We start from the raw sequence: 17,255 nt of genomic DNA on the forward strand, positions 1-17,255 counted from the left end.
CCTCTTCCCAACCCCACTCTCACTTCATAACTATCGTGCAAGCCCCCTAAAGAAAAATAAAGACGGACCTGGAGTCCTTTTCCAGGATTCTTGTGATGTTTGCTGATCAGTGCATCCTTATCATTCTCAAACTCAGCATATCCTCCCGGTCTGTTGCATGCTGCTCCCATGATTCTTTTCTCTATGGGCTCAAGCAGCTCCAGCAGATCACGTTCAGAAAGCTCAAACTTTTTCTGGAAAATCTCATAGAGCGTGGCCATATTTCTCTAAAAATATAAAAAATATTCCATGGTTTATGAGTGTTAATGACCTGGAAAAACAATTAAGGTCCTTGAGACACTACATCCAGGCTCTGTCTAAAGAATACATGTAGGCCAAATCAGAGGGATATTAAAGGTGAAGAACAGAGAGTGGGTGTTATATAAATTAAATTTATTGTAGGAAAAGCGGGTAGAATAATGCGTAAAGCAAGGTGATCGAATAATAAGATTAAAAATAGCGGCTTGAATATAATAATCATTCTTGAATTTGGTACAGAACCTTTCAATGGAAAGGATGTCCCAAAGCGCTTCACGGACATCATGCAAGATTTGTGACTGTGCGTTTTATGGGGCTATGCAGCAGTGAAATTGCACTTATTCACGTTTCACTCACTTCAACCATTGAATGAGTAACCAAATTTTATCTGGGGGAACTTTTACCCAGGATGTTGTGAGAGTGAACCCCCCTTCTCTCTTTGAATAGAGCTGCGGGAGCTTTAAAGATTACATGAGCAAATTGAGATGCCAACTTTCTGTTTAGGTGGATATTAAAAATCCTCTGGCAATATTTGCAAACAGAATCGAGTTTCTCCAGCCCAGGTTTCTGAATCATAGGTGAGAGTGCTGCAAGGTGAGACATCCTGCTCTAATGTGAAGCCCACCGTTTGTTTGCACTATAATCAAGTTATGTCACCTCTAGTTCCGCCTGATACTTGTCACCTTCATCCTTGAAACTTCGTTTCAGAAACACCTGGAGAGCTTCAGACCGGCACCGCTCGTGCACTGTGGATAACGCATCCAAAGATTGTATCGGTGGCTTTACTTCACTCATCGCTTCCTTGTAAAATTCCAATGCTTCCCTCCCTGCAGCCGTGTTTTCAATCTGAGATATTGTTGTTACTGCATTCTCAAGACACGGCACCCGCACACTGTCGATCATCGTCACATAGGTGGTCACCATCGGAGCCAACACTGGAAGTAACGAGAGATTTTAGAGATTACAGCATAGAAGATCATTCGCTCCTTTATCACTCGCCATCATGTATCTGCTGGATTAGGCTAACGTTCTCTTATCTCGTTCCCTGCCCTTTCCCAATAAATATTTGCTGATATTCCGACAAGTACTAAAATCCCCTCCTCAAATCCGATCTTTGCCTAATGTACTCTGCTGGTTCTCGTTCTCCACTGGAACTCTCTAGTTTATTTTTTTCCCATCTGTGACTGTCAGATTATATGCAGGTTCCTACTTACGCAGGTGTCGTAGGACAACTTGACCAACATTTCACCGTGCCGGGAATCGAACCATGGTCCCTCGAGTGCGGGACGATTGCTCTAACCACTTAGCTCCTGAAGTCCACACATCTATCTGAACACCTTCACACTTTTATATTCCTCTGCCTGTGTTTGCCTTATGTACTACACTTCCACCTGCCTTTCATGAAGCAATACCTCCTGCACTTTTCAATCACTCTCACTCACATTAATTATATTGATCTTGAAGCAGTGACGCTCGAGTTTTTCCACAGTATTATGTGGAAATATCTTTCCAAATCATTCAGCTTGACCATGTGTCCTCAGTTTTTGTCAAAGTTTGATCACAACAACAACAACAAGATTTAATTTATAGAGCGCCTTTCACGTCGAGAGGACGTTCCAAGGCGCTGGACAGATGGGTCCAGAGCAGGGGGGAAACGATCAGTGTGAGGCGAGGGAAGGACGTGAGCGACGAGTCGTTGGAGAGTCGAGCGGGGAGCTGAGGGGACGGTTGAAGAAAAAAGTCTTGAGACCGGCCTTGAAGGACGAAAGAGAAGAATCAAGGCGAAGGCACTGAGGGATGGAGTTCCAGAGCCTTGGGGCTGAGAGGCTGAAGGCCCGGCCACCGATGGTAGGTCAGTTATTGCGGGGGTTTGGAGCAGACTGGAGCCAAAAGAACGGAGGTTTCGGGCAGCTGAGCAGTGGGTTAGTAGGTCGGAAAAGTAGGAGGGAGTAAGGCCGTGAATGGCCTTGTAGGTGAGAATGAGGATCTTGAATTCGATCCTCTGGGGGATGGGGAGCCAGTGGAGGCGCATGCCTCTCAGATTTGACCCCTTTCTCTGCGGTTACAGATGAACTTCGTAACTATTTCCTACGTTGGCTCTGACTTTACAAGCTTGTGACTGGCAAGGCAAATTGATTTTGTGAAATAAAATTTGAAGTCCACCTTGGCTGAGGCAAAGCTTTATTGCTTGGCTGTATTACGAAGGCCGGCAGCTCATGGCAGCGCCATGCATGAATGTCACCCAGCTTCACTCCAAGGCAATCATGGTGCAGAGCTCAGGGTGAGCTTATAACACATGGGTCATTATCTGGAGAAACAAATGTATACTCCACAATAACTTTGAAATCAGAAAAGACTCCAGTATTTCTTCAACTAGCCCGAGGATCTTGAATATAAATCTGAGAGTTTATAAAACTTACTTTTCCCGGTCACTTCACGGCCGTGTATGTCTCTCTTTGTCTGTGCCATCCTGTACATATAATCCAGAAATGTCCTGGTGAGCTTCTTGGAGGCAGGGTTCATCACAAAGCATTTTCGATTGGGGAAGTAACTCATGATGCGTTCTCTTGGAAGGTTGTGCTCGATGTTTCTCTTGCTGACATCTGGGGGAAGCAGAAAGATCCCTCTCAGATATGATCTATTTATTAAGATGTTGTCATGGATGTGAGAATATGGCGAACAGGAAAGCCTGGTCAAGCCTACGCATTATATTCTGGAGATGACATGAGTGAGCGGAGACCTGATTGAGGTATTTAAATTTGTGAAATTATTTGACAAGGTGCCTATAGATAAATAATGAATCCTTGCATTTTCTACGGTCAGAGGATGAATTAGACTATGCCCAAAACGAGTGGGATAAAATATGTTTGCTAGCAGCAGATCTGATAGCTGGTCTGTGAGGGCCGTCTTCACAAATAAGATGGTGAGAATGTTGAACTGCTCTTTCGGAACGTGTGGCTTTAACAGAAACTATGAACTTATCTAGTAAATCATATAATGCACACCTGAGGCAGAGCGGAATAGATGGGTACAGGAGAGCGAATTGTGGAAAGATGAACGCTCCAGATTAATCTTGATGAGCCAGTTGGCTCGTTTCTTTGAAGCACCAATCAGTGAGAGGTTAGCCTCAACCTGAGTCAGTCTGGCTCACTTGGTAGCAGTTTTGCCTCTGAGTTGGAATGTTCCAGCGCCACATCAGGTAGAGCGTTGCATTGTGGGATTGTTCAAATTTTACAGCAGCGATTTTACGTCCAATTTACATTGCAGCGAATTCTTGAGGGAGCGCTGCATTGTGGGATTGCATGCCTTCCCATAGAACTGCACTGGAGTTCTATGGCCACATCCAACCATACCTCTTTGACTGCTTACCCGGCTTCAATCTCAGAACGTACTCCAAATATTCATCCGCAGTCACGGGAGTCCCATTTATTTCCAGTTTCAAATTGAAGTCCAAAACTGTCCAAACGAAACCCGGGATGACGTTGTCAAACTGGGAGGGATCATACTTCCCATTTGACGACTTGCCTTTAATGACCTCGGTCAATTCGATGAATTTGCTGAGACACGGTGAAGGAAGCATAGGCAAAAGAGGACTGAAAGATTTTCAGGAAAGCAGCTCCAGGAAGAAACAAATAACCTACAAAAAGAACACCTTTAAGGTCTACACATGACAAGTGAAGTTTAACATAACTAAGATCCGGGAGTATAAAAATGAAGTGCTCCACGGGTGGGATTGAACAGCGCCAAGAACAATAACAAAATTACATTTGTAAAGCGCCTTTCATGTAGGAAATACGTCCCAAGGAGCCGAACCTTCAGAGATCAGGACCTGAGGTGTGGTGGTGCGTTAAGTGGGGGACCGTTGGGATGAAGGAAGGCAGCGGGGTTAGGAGGGTTGCTGAAAGCAAGGTAAGAAAGGAGTCGTGCTTTAAGGAAGCAAGAGATGGAGCAAGGTGAAGGATTATGGCTTGGAATTTCAAACCGTGGGAGAATGAGGTGAAAGCCCGTCTGCGGATGTTAAGGCGGAATGGGCAAGAGGCCGGGAGCAGGCCTGAGCCTGCTAAGCGGATGAAGCGTGGACAGACAGGGGCTCAGCAGTTCAGAAATGCAGGAGGGAGCAAGGCCGTAAGGGGCCTTAAATGTTAGGGTGATAGAATGCTGATTTTCAATTCTATCCTCTGAGGGATGGTGAGTCAGTGGAGTCGGGCGAGGGTGGGTTAATGGGGTCAAGTAACCTGGTGGTGAAGAGGATACGTGCTGCAGTTTTCTGAATTATCTGCAGCTTGCGGAGGCAAGTGTTGGGTATGTCAAAAATGAGCAAATTTGCATAATCGAGTTTTGAAGTGACGGTGCGTGTATGAGGGCTTTTCCGTCATGAAGTGTGAGGACGTGGATGACTTGGGCACTGTTGTGGAGGCAGGAGAAGGCAGAGCAGGTCTTTACAAATATATGAGGGATCAAAGACAGTTGAGCGTCGAACAAGTCTCCCAGGTTGCTAAACATATTGCTGTGGCGGAGAGTGCAACCGTGGAGGTTGATGCTGCCATTACCTCAGGTGCAGAGGCGCTGGCACGAGCTAATCAGAATGGCATCAGTCTTGCTGATATTTAGCTAAAAAATGTGGCTCTCATCCAAGACTGAATGTCAGATCGACAGTCTGTCAGACTATCAGTTTTTATGGAATCGATTTTGGAGGCAGAGGAATAGAGTTGCGTTTTATCAGCGTATATTGACTCCATGAGGTCGAGGAAGACGGGGAGTCAGAGGCAGCCCTGTATAAATATGGTCAGGATATCGTTGGTGACGTTGACCAGAGCAGTTTCTATGCTGTGGGCAGCACCGAAATCCGATTGCATAGTGTTCATGGAGAGTGTGAGAGGCAAGGAAAGAGCGAATATGGTACGCAACGGCTCTCTCAAGGATCTCGGATAGGAAAGGAAGGTTTGAGATGGTCCGGTAGCTGGAGAGCTGTGATCAGTTAAGGGAAGGTTTCTTCAAGTTGGGGGAGATAATGGCTATTTTCAGGGGTGAAGGAAGAGTGCCAGATGATAGGAAGTGGTTAACGATGTAGGGGATTAATGGGGCAAGGAGTGGAGCGTGTAGATATTGAAAAGTAGTGAAACGAGCATAGAGCGATGAAGAGCACGAAACGAAATTCTTCGGGGGCTAGAAATGAAACCATTGGCGTGGACAAATTGTTGACGTAGTGATAGATAAGAACTGAAACTGATAAAATGCCGGAATGCGTCGAGTCCAAATTCGAGGGAATCCGCTCAGCTGCTTCTGGCCTCCCGGCTTCCACACCTTCGCTACGACAACCCCACAAAATCACCCATGTGGCATTAACTCATGCCTCCTTTCACACCTTTGTACCTGTCAACCCCTCCACTGGTTTCACCACCATAACCTCGATGAAGTCCAACTCCTGCTCCTTGGAACCCATCCCCATTCCTTTGACAACATGTTTGACCCTGGACTGTCCTTTCTCACCAACATCTGCGCCACGACCGGCAGTGTCTACAACCACCAAATTGCCAAACGCCGCCACTGCCTCACCCCTCAGGCTGCCGAAACCCTGGCCTACGCATTCGTCACATCAAGACTCGATTAACTCCCTCCTCATCGGCCTTCTACACTCTTCCCCTCACAAACTGCAGATCAAACAAAACTTTGCAGCTCGTGCACTCTCACGCACCAGGCTCTGTGACCCCATCACTCCCAGCCTCCACCGACTCCATTGGCCTCCCATTTCCCAGTGGATGAAATTCAAGATCCTGATCCTCACTTTCAAATCCATCCATGTCCTTGACCCCCTCATAACTCTCCGACCTTCTGATTTCCAAATTACCCGCTCCCTCCGTTCAACATGCTCCAGACTGTTGCATGTCTTCCGATCGACCCGCCCTGCCATCAGTAACCGAATTTCATCCTCTCGGCCCCCGTACTCCGGAAGTCCATCCCTCGATCCCTTCGCTTCGCTTCCTCTTTTACCTCTTTCAAAGCCGGACCTAAGATCATTCTCTTCGATTGTACCTTTGATCGCTCTCCACCTCTCTGCCCTCCCTCAACCTTAAACCTGCCCTTCCCCCATTCAGGTTTCCAGACAGCTGACTGTTCAGCCATTTGGGACGTCCTGCCGACGTTATAGGCGCTCTATAAAGGTAATTTTGTTGTTGCTTGTGTTGAAACATTCAAGCACAGAAACTTGCAGTATGAGGTGAGAGGAGAAGGCTGGAGTGGTCTTCGGTATCGAAGGCATTAGAGAGGTCGCCCTGAAGAGGAGACAGAGAGACACCGATCACAGATGCACAAAATGTCGTCTGTCACCTTGAACAGAGCAGATTCTGTGCTGTGAGCAGCATGGTAACCTGATTGGAAGGAGCAGTGTAGCGAGTAGCAGGATGGGAATGAGCGAAGCTGGGACGCAACGACTCTCAAAGAATTTCGAAAGTAAAGAAAGTTGGAGATGGGCCTGTAGCTAGAATGCGGGGAGGGTCCACTGAAGGTTTTTTAGGATGGGTATGATTGCAGCTGTTTCAGAGGGATGGGAACGGTACCAGACAAAGGGAGGGACTGATGATTAGAGCCGTGAGTGGATGGAGCTGGGTAGCAAGTGGAGGGTTAGGGATGGCGTCAAATGAGTAGCTAGTGCGCTGCATGCTACGTATATTGTTGATGATAGAGGTGGTCCCGATAGTTTCGAAAATGTGGATGTAGGGTTTGGTAGGATTCGGAGTGAGGCTGCGGGGTGTTGGTGGAAGATGTGGAGGATGTGACTGTTGGGAGTGTGTAGACAGATGAATGGATCCCCTTGAATTTGGACGAGAAGAAATCCAGAATCTGCTCATTGTCAGGGCTCAGGTAATGCATGGGTGAGGCATAGGAGGGTGGACGAAGCAAACGGTTGGTGTTGGGTATTAGAAGCCTACGGTTATATTTCGCACAAAGATTAAATTGCAGTTGAAAGATAACTTGGAGGAGGCGAGGTCGGAGCTGCATATTTTGATGTATTCCAACCACATTTGCCGGTGCACCATTCGGTGAGATTTGAGATAGGTTGTTTCAATGGCCCGCACCTGACCACTGGGCGAGCGGATATGGCTGGAGTATCATGGAAAGTTTCATGAGTATTTGGCATTTCAGGAGTTGAAGAGGACAAGGGCATCAATAGTGATGGAGAGGGAGTTTGGGAGCAAAGTAAACGAGGAGGGTAAATCAGAGCGGAAATAATTCCAGTGGGTGAGGAGTTCATATGCTGGTGGCTGGTGTGAACTCGCCAAAAGGGAAGTTGAAAGAGAATGTAAGTTGACTCGTCAAACAGCGGAAGGCGGGACTAAACAAGTCAATCATGTTGTTGAGTAATAATGCTTCGACAGTTGGGTTTAGATACCCAGGTGTCATTCTAACTCAGAATTTTCCTCTGGCTTGGGCACACCTGGATTCCTGTGGACCACTCTAATCAGATTACACCCGAAGTAATGTGTGCGGCTATGGCGAGCGCACACCTGGAGCACTGTTCAACGCTGTGGTCAGACCACAACTTGACTACTTCGTACAACTCTGGCCGGCTCTGATCTGGAGTAATGTGTACAGTTTTGGGCAGCCCACACCGCGAGTACTGTGTACTGCTGTAGTTCAGTCACATTTGTATTACCGTGTAGAGCTCTGTCCTGGTCATACCTGGAGTACTGCGTATCGTTGTTTTCAGACCACAATTTGGATATCGTTTACAGCTTTGCCCAGTCCACTCACTACCAAAGTATCATTGCAAGTACGTTACTCATTTCCAATCAAAGTGCTCCTCATTTATTCAACCGGCAATGCTTTCTGTCAAATTGAAGCTACAAGAGCTTGATGTGGAGATAATCCAAACATTAGAGAATGGACAGTCGGAGGATTTTCTGCAGAAAAGAAACGATTGAAATGGACTTTATCGAGTGGTTTAAGACTGTCAAATCTTTGGTAAGGTGGACATCAAAAGGCTCTTTCCACTTGTTGTTTAGTCCAAAACGTGGAAGTACAGGTGCATTTACACAAGATCACGTCTCAGCGAGCTGCACAGTGGTTAGGTTGGACGGCAAGCAACGGAGCAGGGCAATGGGAGGAGACCATAGATAGATCTTTAGCGGAGATGTACAGACAAATAAGCAGACAGAGAGGCAGCGGGATTGAGGCAGGCAGTTACAGAGGTTAAGGTCATGGTCATTCTTGACGTCTTCCTGCACAGTGAGACACAAAATAGTGCTGTTCTTCTGTAACATCAGAAGCGCAGTAGTGGCCACACACAAACTGTGATAATGTGAAGTGTCGAACCCAACTCGGCCTCTTAACATCGCTAAACCCATTCTCCCGCGTATTAATACGCTGAGGAATTCAATAGTAAATTCACATGATGGATGTGGTGGGACCACACAATGGCTGCTGAAACGAAACGATTTGATAATGCTATGGTTAACTGACGCAGATTTTTTCCGATAGTTAGTGGATGAAGGATACTGCAGTTTCTCGATGGACCACTGGTTGATGGTTTCTGTGCTGTTGTAGATCAGCGTGCTGCTCAAGAGCAGAGCCAGTGCTGAAATCCATCCGTCATTCCGGCCATCGCCCTGTACACAAATACCACAGATGTTCTGTCATATCACAAGAAAAGCCATCACACACACAGACTGTGATAATATGATTTCAAACCTTATTTAGCATCAATAATAAATCTTTAACAGAGCGTGTATATTGGGACCTTCTCTCGACGTGAAATGCGCTCTATAAATGGAATCTTGTTGTTGTTGTGTACGCCAGCGACAAGTGCATAGTGAGCCAGACTGGCTGACAGAAGAGACGCAGGACTGCTGTGAGAATCCGGCGCGAGAGTCGATTCGAGGCCAGTGGGCGAGCGATAAATACCAGCAATTGGGGTAAATACGCGTGAGAGGCCCAGATGTTCCGCTGGGGATATGCCATTGACTTCAGTCTGCGCTCTCTTTGTGAAATCAGCAATTTGCGCAAAGGGCGAAAACGCTTTTTTAAAATATCCCGCCTGGTCCAACAGCCAAAACTCACATCATTTCTGTGTGCTAGTTTAAAATATCGAAAAGCTTATGGGACGGTAGGTGTTGACAGGCAGAATAGATCGTATCCTGGTGAGTTCTGTGTGTAATGGCCCATCTCTTCCTTTAATGATCAATTTCTAATGCTTTTGTTGAAAAAACATTTCCTTCCCGTCATCTGCAGAATTCTTGAATTCTCTCTTTCTCTCTGTTATTCGTTGTTTCGATTCTGTTGCTGTCTTTGTCCTCTCTGTCATGTCAATCTTTTCAAAGACTCATCTTCTTTGATTATGATTACTTGTTAATTGTGTGAAAATCCCTTACATGTCGAACCATTGCAATCTGGAATATATTACACCATTTGTGTAATATACTGCTTCCCTCTCTGAATAGATTAATGTGGCTCTCAGTTGAGTTAATAATTCCCACCTTATGTTAATGAAATCATTCCCGATTCGTTAGTGTTTTCCTTGCTTATGTCAATATTTATCGAGTTCTGGCCCCTTACGCCACACCACTCACGCACGCCACCCTGCCATCACCCCGCCTTCCACCACCGCACCGACTCACCGATACACCTCCTATCCCGCGCCCCGGTTGCTATTGATTTCAATCATACTATCGGGTGCTCTGTTTGTCACTCTCTTGGTTGCCGATATTGGTCCAGATGTAAATGACTCACATTCTCAATGTCGCACAGATCCTCAGTGTCCAGCAGTACCAGGCATTGGTTGTCGTTCCCAGGGTGAGGCATGCACCACATCCAGATTCCTTTGGTCTCCGACTGAACAATTGATCCAAGACAGAAGCCTGATTTTCCGGAATGAAAAAAGGTAATTTATTTCCTCAGAGCTTGCCTGAACCTCATAAAAAATTCAAGTGACCAGAGCTATACACCGTACTGAAGTCCTGTAGCTCAGTGGTTAGAGCTCTCGCTTTACAAGCTAGAGACCCGAGTTCAATTCCTGGCAGGGCGAAACCTTGGGCAAGTTTCCTTCCTCCAGACAGAGCCTAATAATAATCCCTCCACAAACCAAAAACAACAATAAAATTGGTCATTTTTCAATCTACGACTGTTTGTAGGACATTGCTGTGCGCAACTGGCTGCCGCGTTCGCCCATAAATGTACAATCAATTCACATTACAGTGTCTTCTGTGAAGCGCTTTGGGACGTCCTCCCGATGTGAAAAGCGCTATATCAAATGCAAGGATTATTATTATTATTATTATTACTCCAGGGTGCAGTGATCAGAGCTATAAAAGTACTCCAAGATACAGGCTGATCAGAACACTGTACACAGTTCTCCAAGTGTGGTAAAACAGAGATCTGAACAAATCTTCAGTTGTTTTCTGATTCTTTATGTCTTCTGGCACGGTAAACTTCTTCTTCGGGACAAGCGTAAATATATACTTTATCTACCAATAAATATATATTTTGTTTTTTTACAATAAATATGTTCTAATAGTTAACCCTTGGGCCACTACCTGCCAGATACGTTCTGGTCTTGAAATTTTAATGTGATACAATATCCATCAAATCTAACCCATAATTTCATTGTTAATATTGGAAGGTTTGAGCTCCTAGCAACAGCTATTACTTCAGCTATTTGTTGGTTGTGATCAGGATTGTTGTCTTTCCACTTGGGAAGTTTGATCTGGGCACAAATGGAGGAAGCAGATATACAGAGATCCCTTAAACACCTGTTTAGCCGTCTCAAGCCGCGCTTACCGAGGCAGAGAGGACATTCCGTCACCTGTCTTGCTTAGAAGGCCAAAAAGAAAGTCTTCAGGCCCACGTTTCCCTTGGAAAGTTTGGATCCTAGAGAATTTGAGCGTGCAAAGGGTTTTCGGCGAACGCAACCCATGTTACATATTGGAATCTAATTAGGTCTAATTTGGAGGTGAATGGCGTGCTCACCAATATTAAAATTTTGAAACGTAACTCCTGATTCACATCTGTCCTGCAGCTCGGTGGTTAGTTCGTGGCTCTCAAGTGAGAGAATCTGGTTTCCCTTACGGGGCAAGCCAAATGTTACTAAAACTTACCTTATTCTACACACTTTTGTTTATCTAAAAGTAGGCAATAACCTGTTTGCTCGTCGATTGGCGGATTCCTTTATCTGAGCCAATGATTCCTTCAAAAATGTTAATAATAATAAAATTAAATTAGTCACGAAATCCACACCTGATTGTAGGAAACTGTTGTGCGTGATTGGATGCTACGTTTCAACTACAAGTTACACAGTCAACTCACGTTGCATTATATTCTGTCAAACACATTGAGACGGATTGAATAGGTGGTAAGTTGCTGCATTAAAAAGCAAGGCTGATTATGATTCACCGGTGAATTGCGTGAAGCGTCTGTCTATCTGTCTGTCTGTCTGTCTGTCTGTCTGTGTGTCTGTCTGTGTGTGTGTCTGTCTGTCTGTCTGTCTGTCTGTCTGTCTGGCTGGCTGGCTGTCTCTCAGTCTCACTGTCTCTCTGTCTGTCAATGTCTGTATGTCTGTCTATCTGTCTGTCTGTCTGTATGTGAGTGTCTGTCTGTCTGTCTGTCTGTCTGTCTGCCTGTCTGCCTGTCTGTCTGTCTGTCTGTCTGACTGTCTGTCTGTCTGTCTGTCTGTCTGTCCGTCCGAAAGGAGGGAGCAACAGGGAAAATTGTAAACGATCGCCAACCGGTATGTAGAGGATGACAGAGCCTGAACTGTCCCACGAGTGTAACTGCTCCCTGCAGATAAAGGCAGCAGTACGCCCGCCAGGGGACAACTTTTTGCCCCCACCTCAATGAGGTTCCTCCAACCACAGGAACATAGGAGGAATAGAAGGCCATTCTGGTCTCCGAGGCTGTTACGCCATTTAGCTAGATCATGGCTGATATGTTCCTCAACTAATCCATTCAATTCCACTTTCAAGCTTTATCCCCATATTCCATAATACCCTGACCTACCATAAAACTGTCACTTCACTCATGAATGTTTGGATGGATCCAGCGTCCTAAACCTTTTCGGCGAGAGAATTCCTGATTTCTAGTATCCTTTGTAGTAAGACATTCTTCTTGATTTCACTCTATAATGGCCTGGTTCCAACTTTAAGGATATGCAGCCTTCTTCTGGATTCACCCACCAGAGGAAATAACTTTTATCTAGCTACCCGATAGAATCCGTGATCATCTTAATACCTGTATTAAATAACGCCTCAAACTTCTAAACTCAAGGAGCTTGCAAGTTGTACAGCACAAAGTGCGGCGTTGCTCAGGGCTCTGTCCTTGGTCCCCTCCTCTTAAATATCTGTATTCTCCTTCTTGGTGGCCTCATCCGCCGACATGCGGTCAACATTCACCTGTATGCGGATGACACGCAAATCTAACTGTGTAGCATCTGTCTGCCTCATCCTTTCTGCATGTCTGTCTGACTCTCCTCTAACAGGGGCAACACCCAATGCCGTAAATAATTGCCATCCTGAACATCAAGAAGGTCGGAACCGGGACGCATCTACCTTATAATTGCTCCCTGTAGATATAGGCAGAAAACTGGGATTGGACACCTTGGTTCCCCCACCTCAATGAGGTGCTGTGGCCCTTCAAACAAGAAAGGTTTGGGTTAATAGTATACACCAGGGCCCCAGATGTTGTCCTCACAGGATTTATGAGACGCATGCACATGCTTAAGCTGCAGAGACACGGTTGCGGTGTTACTAAAGAGCGTAGTTGAAATGTGTGCGCTTTGCACTTATGTGTGTCGGTAGCGACCGGGAGGGGGCAAGGCACAATTTGTAACTGCAAATGTACACGCTGTAGAGCCGCCGTCCGTCGGTCTGTTGTGTAACGGGAGCTTCATGAGTTTTGTTTTTACTTTTCGATGACGGGAATTTTTCTGAAGCATACATGTCAATTCATCGAAAACATACTTGGTTATCGAAAAAAAATCTATCTAGGCTTACTTAACAAGTATGAAACAGGCAGTGAGTTGCATGGTACCTGTCAGCTCTCCAGCCAAATTGTTCATCAGATAAGAATTTTTCGTGCGGTACCATCCGATTATTGCCACAACCACAACAGGCTGGTTTATCTGTGAGAGGATCTTCAACGCCTCATCATTCACCTGCAGGTTTCCATAGCCTGAGTTCTTGATCAAAATGACCGGACCTTTCTTCTCAGACATCTTCTCCTCTTCACCTTTATCCATCTTGGCAGCCGCTTCACTGTGGCAGAGCTGGGCTGGTCTCTAATTCCTATCTAACAATACATGATCCTCATTTTAAATATCATCTCATTCACAGTCGAATTATATAATTATTCTTGCATTTGACACACCACGTTATCGTACCGTCAAGACACCTTTAGCTCTTCGCTGGATTTATTGTAAAATGTAGCTTGTAATCCGTAGTGACGCCCTACCGCTAGTTTACACACAGTGATTTGCACACGTTCCAACAATCAGCCATAAAGTGTATGATCAATTTTTAATGTTCAGGACATTAGGAGAGAAAACCTCTTCTATTTCCCAACATTACCATGGAATATTTCATGTTCAGCTGAATAAACACAGATGGGACATCGGTTTGTTATCTCATGCAAAAGACGGCATCTACAACAAATCAACATAGCGTCAGTACTGTCCGACAATGTCAGCTGGACAACGTGTTTTCAAAATTGTGGCACCTAATTTAGTGATAGATGGATGGAAACTGTAATCTCTAAGGAGGGTAGGACGAAATGATCGTCCTAGACGTAGTGACATCTATGTGGAAGGAATATTGGGTACATTGACCGTGTACTTGTGTCAGAAATTTTTAACAAAATGCAGGGAACTTTTACAATAAAACCCATCACAATCTGGTTTGGTTTCATTGTTATTTCATATGTCCATTGCTGTTAAAGTTTAACCAACTAACTAAATTAATACATACCATTTGCAAAATGCCTCTGATGCGAGTAATGTCTTTAGATATTCCATCGCTGCTCCCGTGTCACCCACAGAGATACCCTCACTTTTCGATCCGTAGGGTATACAAAGCGTCTGTGCACAGATCTGAAAACACAGCAACATCATAGCGATACAGTAATTCACAAAGCCAACCTAAGAAATCAGAGTGGCCGAGTGGAGGAAACAAATAAAGCGAGATATCGAAGGGTGGTTGTTGGAGTCTGGTTGGGGTGGTGTTGGGTGGGAATAAAGAGACAGAGGAAGAAAGGAAGGAAGTAATAAAAGACAGAAGAGAGAAAGAGTGAGAAATAAAGAGTCATGGAGAAAGAAGCAAAAGGAACGCATGAAACAGCTGGAAAGAAATGGAGAGAGGAAGCAAGGAAGGACTATAATGTTAGAAGCTGTCTTTCAGCTAAAATGTTTAACCCAGAAAGAATCGTCCGGTTCTGGTTATGATACTGCTGAAGAAAAGGGAGTTTCTACTCATGTTCTGGCCTGCAAACTGTCGGCCACTTTTTTGCACTTGAATAATAATTTCGATGAAGCTGACAAACAGAAACGTAGGCTGTTTAATAAGTAAACATGTAAACCCTAAGCGTCCGTGCCAATATCTACACTTAACATGAGACACTAACATTTCTATTCTGCACACTCAACCTTCCTAAGTCAGTCCAGATCCATGGCAACGTGTTTGACCCTCAACTATCCTATCTACCGTACAACTGCACCATGACCCGCTTCACCTTCCCCCACCTCCGCAACATCGACCGGTTCTGCCACTTTCTCACTCCAGAGGCCGCCTAAATCCTCACACATGCTTTCATTATATCGAGGCTTGACTACGCAAACGCATTGCTTGTCGGCCTCCCCATCTCCAGCTTCCATAGCTGCAGATCATCCAGAACTCTGTCGCAACCCCTTGTGCGCAACTGGTTGCCACGTTTCGCCAAAATATATACATATCTCCTCACTTAACAGTACACGGTGTGACGTGCTTTGAGACGTCTCGTGGACGGGAAAAGCGCTCTATCAAAGGGAAGTATTATTATTACTAATTATGATTATTATTTATTTTCCTAAAGGTCACTGTTCACTTCTCCCACATGGATCCAAACTTACACTAGATACTGTTTAGTTAACTTGTTAGATCAGAAAAGAGGACTCACCTCAGCGAGCCAGTCCGGAAACTTTAATCGGATCTGCCACTGTCACACACATCAGGCCGCCAAAATCCTCAATCATGGCAGTTGAGCTCGACTACGCAAACTCCCTACTTGTCGGATTTCCCAATTCTCCCCTCCACATGCTGCATATCATCCCGACCGCAACAGCTCCTGTCCTCTCCTATTATGCTCTGTGACCCTAACGCTCCCAGTTCCACTGTCTCTCCTTCCCCAGAAGATAGAGTTCACAATCGTTGTCTTAGCCTTCAAGGCCGTCCACGGCCTTGTCCCTCCCCACCTCGCGATCCAACGTCAACGTGTTCGCTCCATCTGCTTAACAAGCAATGGCTTTTTCCACGTCGCCCGCCCAGCTCGCTCCACCATAGGCGGGCGGGCATGCACTCTTTCTGCCCTCACCGTATGGAAATATAATTACATTCCCTTCGCCTCGCTCCATCTTTTGCCTTATTTTACGTGTATCAAAACACTCCATTTTCACCTAGCCATCGTCCTACGTCCCTCGTCTCCATCCGCTCAGATACGTACCCCCTTTTCTAGTCTAAATCCCTTACTGTGTCCAGCGTCTTGGCACATTCTCCACGCGTGAAAGTTGCTATAGTAATGCTACAGATGAGGTGGATCAAAACTGATTCGATTTGTATCATTATGCTAATCATTAGATGAAGTTACTGAGACCACGTCGAAGATATATCGAGTCTGAAAACCAATTGACATACAACGCGGCTGCTCATTTGATAACATCTGAGGTTCTCTCTCACATCTGTGCAATTGTCCTTTGTTGAATATACTTAATAGGTTACGCCAGTGATATGTTTAGCTGTTCAAGGTTTCATATCATTTATAGAAATCAACTGCTTCCACTCGTTGAGTTCATAACAGCAAAACAAAAATATAAGAGAGCGTCTAGGAATGTACACAACAGCGAAATTTACATAGCTTCTTCACACCGAATGGTGATTTATAGTGCTTTGAATTGTGGGGAACTCATTGAGGCAGAGCATAGAGAAATTCTATCACAAGCTGCCTGAAGTTTTAGTTGAATCAGAGAGTAAAGGGCAGTTTACGGGAAAGATATATCATAAAGTGAACTAGAGGGGTACATCAAGGTGTAAAGAATTGGTGTAAAGTGGCGTAGGATGTAAACCTCAGCACGGTTTGGTTAAACCACTTGTCTTTCCATGCTCCAAGCAAATTGCAAATAGTTTCAGACCTAAACGCTAGCAAATGATTCTTTGCAGTTCGCATATACAACGTTAAATCTTTTAATTCTTTCTATGTGAAAAGATTTTTTCCAAATATAGGAATAGAAGAAAACGGTGAGGAGGATAGTAGCAGAAAGTAAGAGGAGAAAGGCAGGCTGATAAATGGGCAGATACGTGCAGATGAAGTTTAACGAGGAGAAATGCGAAGTGATGCGTTTTTCGATAAAGATGAGAGATAACGTAAGCTACGTGGTACAATCTTAAAGGGAGTGGTGGAGAGATCTGGTGGGTGCATTGCCATATAATTAATATTTGAAAGCGGCTGCATAGGCACACAAAGCTGTTAAAGAGGATAGAGGAGACCAGGGTTTATAAATAGGGGCATAGAATACAAGTCAGGAAATTATGAGGAAGCTTTATAAAACATTGGTTAGGCCTCAGCTAGAGACAGTGTTCAGTTCTGGCGAAAATACTTCAGGAAGCACGTCAAGGCTATGGAAAGGGTGCAAAATAGATGTACCATTATGGTACCAGGAGTGAAGGACTTCGGTTATGAGCAAAGGCTGGAGAAGCTAAGATAAAACTCCTTGGAGCAGAGAAGCTTAA

At 45.1% G+C, this 17,255-nt stretch overlaps 1 protein-coding gene across 1 annotated transcript in view; it reads right to left on the reverse strand.

Annotated features, from left to right (window-relative positions):
- Window positions 1-14,367, reverse strand: part of LOC103171597 (guanylate-binding protein 1-like) — a 30,376-nt gene extending 16,009 nt beyond the window's left edge. The window contains exons 1-8 of the mRNA XM_042345201.1: window positions 14,247-14,367; window positions 13,315-13,572; window positions 10,024-10,151; window positions 8,794-8,903; window positions 3,667-3,854; window positions 2,718-2,900; window positions 955-1,232; window positions 69-266 (exon numbers count right to left, since the gene is read on the reverse strand). Of these exons, the coding sequence (XP_042201135.1) occupies window positions 69-266; window positions 955-1,232; window positions 2,718-2,900; window positions 3,667-3,854; window positions 8,794-8,903; window positions 10,024-10,151; window positions 13,315-13,522 (1,293 nt within the window). The 5' untranslated portion in view covers window positions 13,523-13,572; window positions 14,247-14,367. The remainder of the gene's footprint in view (window positions 1-68; window positions 267-954; window positions 1,233-2,717; window positions 2,901-3,666; window positions 3,855-8,793; window positions 8,904-10,023; window positions 10,152-13,314; window positions 13,573-14,246) is intronic.
- Window positions 14,368-17,255: the final 2,888 nt, after the last annotated feature.

This window comes from Callorhinchus milii, unplaced genomic scaffold (genome assembly GCF_018977255.1).
Source record: "Callorhinchus milii isolate IMCB2004 unplaced genomic scaffold, IMCB_Cmil_1.0 Scaffold33, whole genome shotgun sequence".
NCBI lineage: Eukaryota > Metazoa > Chordata > Chondrichthyes > Chimaeriformes > Callorhinchidae > Callorhinchus > Callorhinchus milii.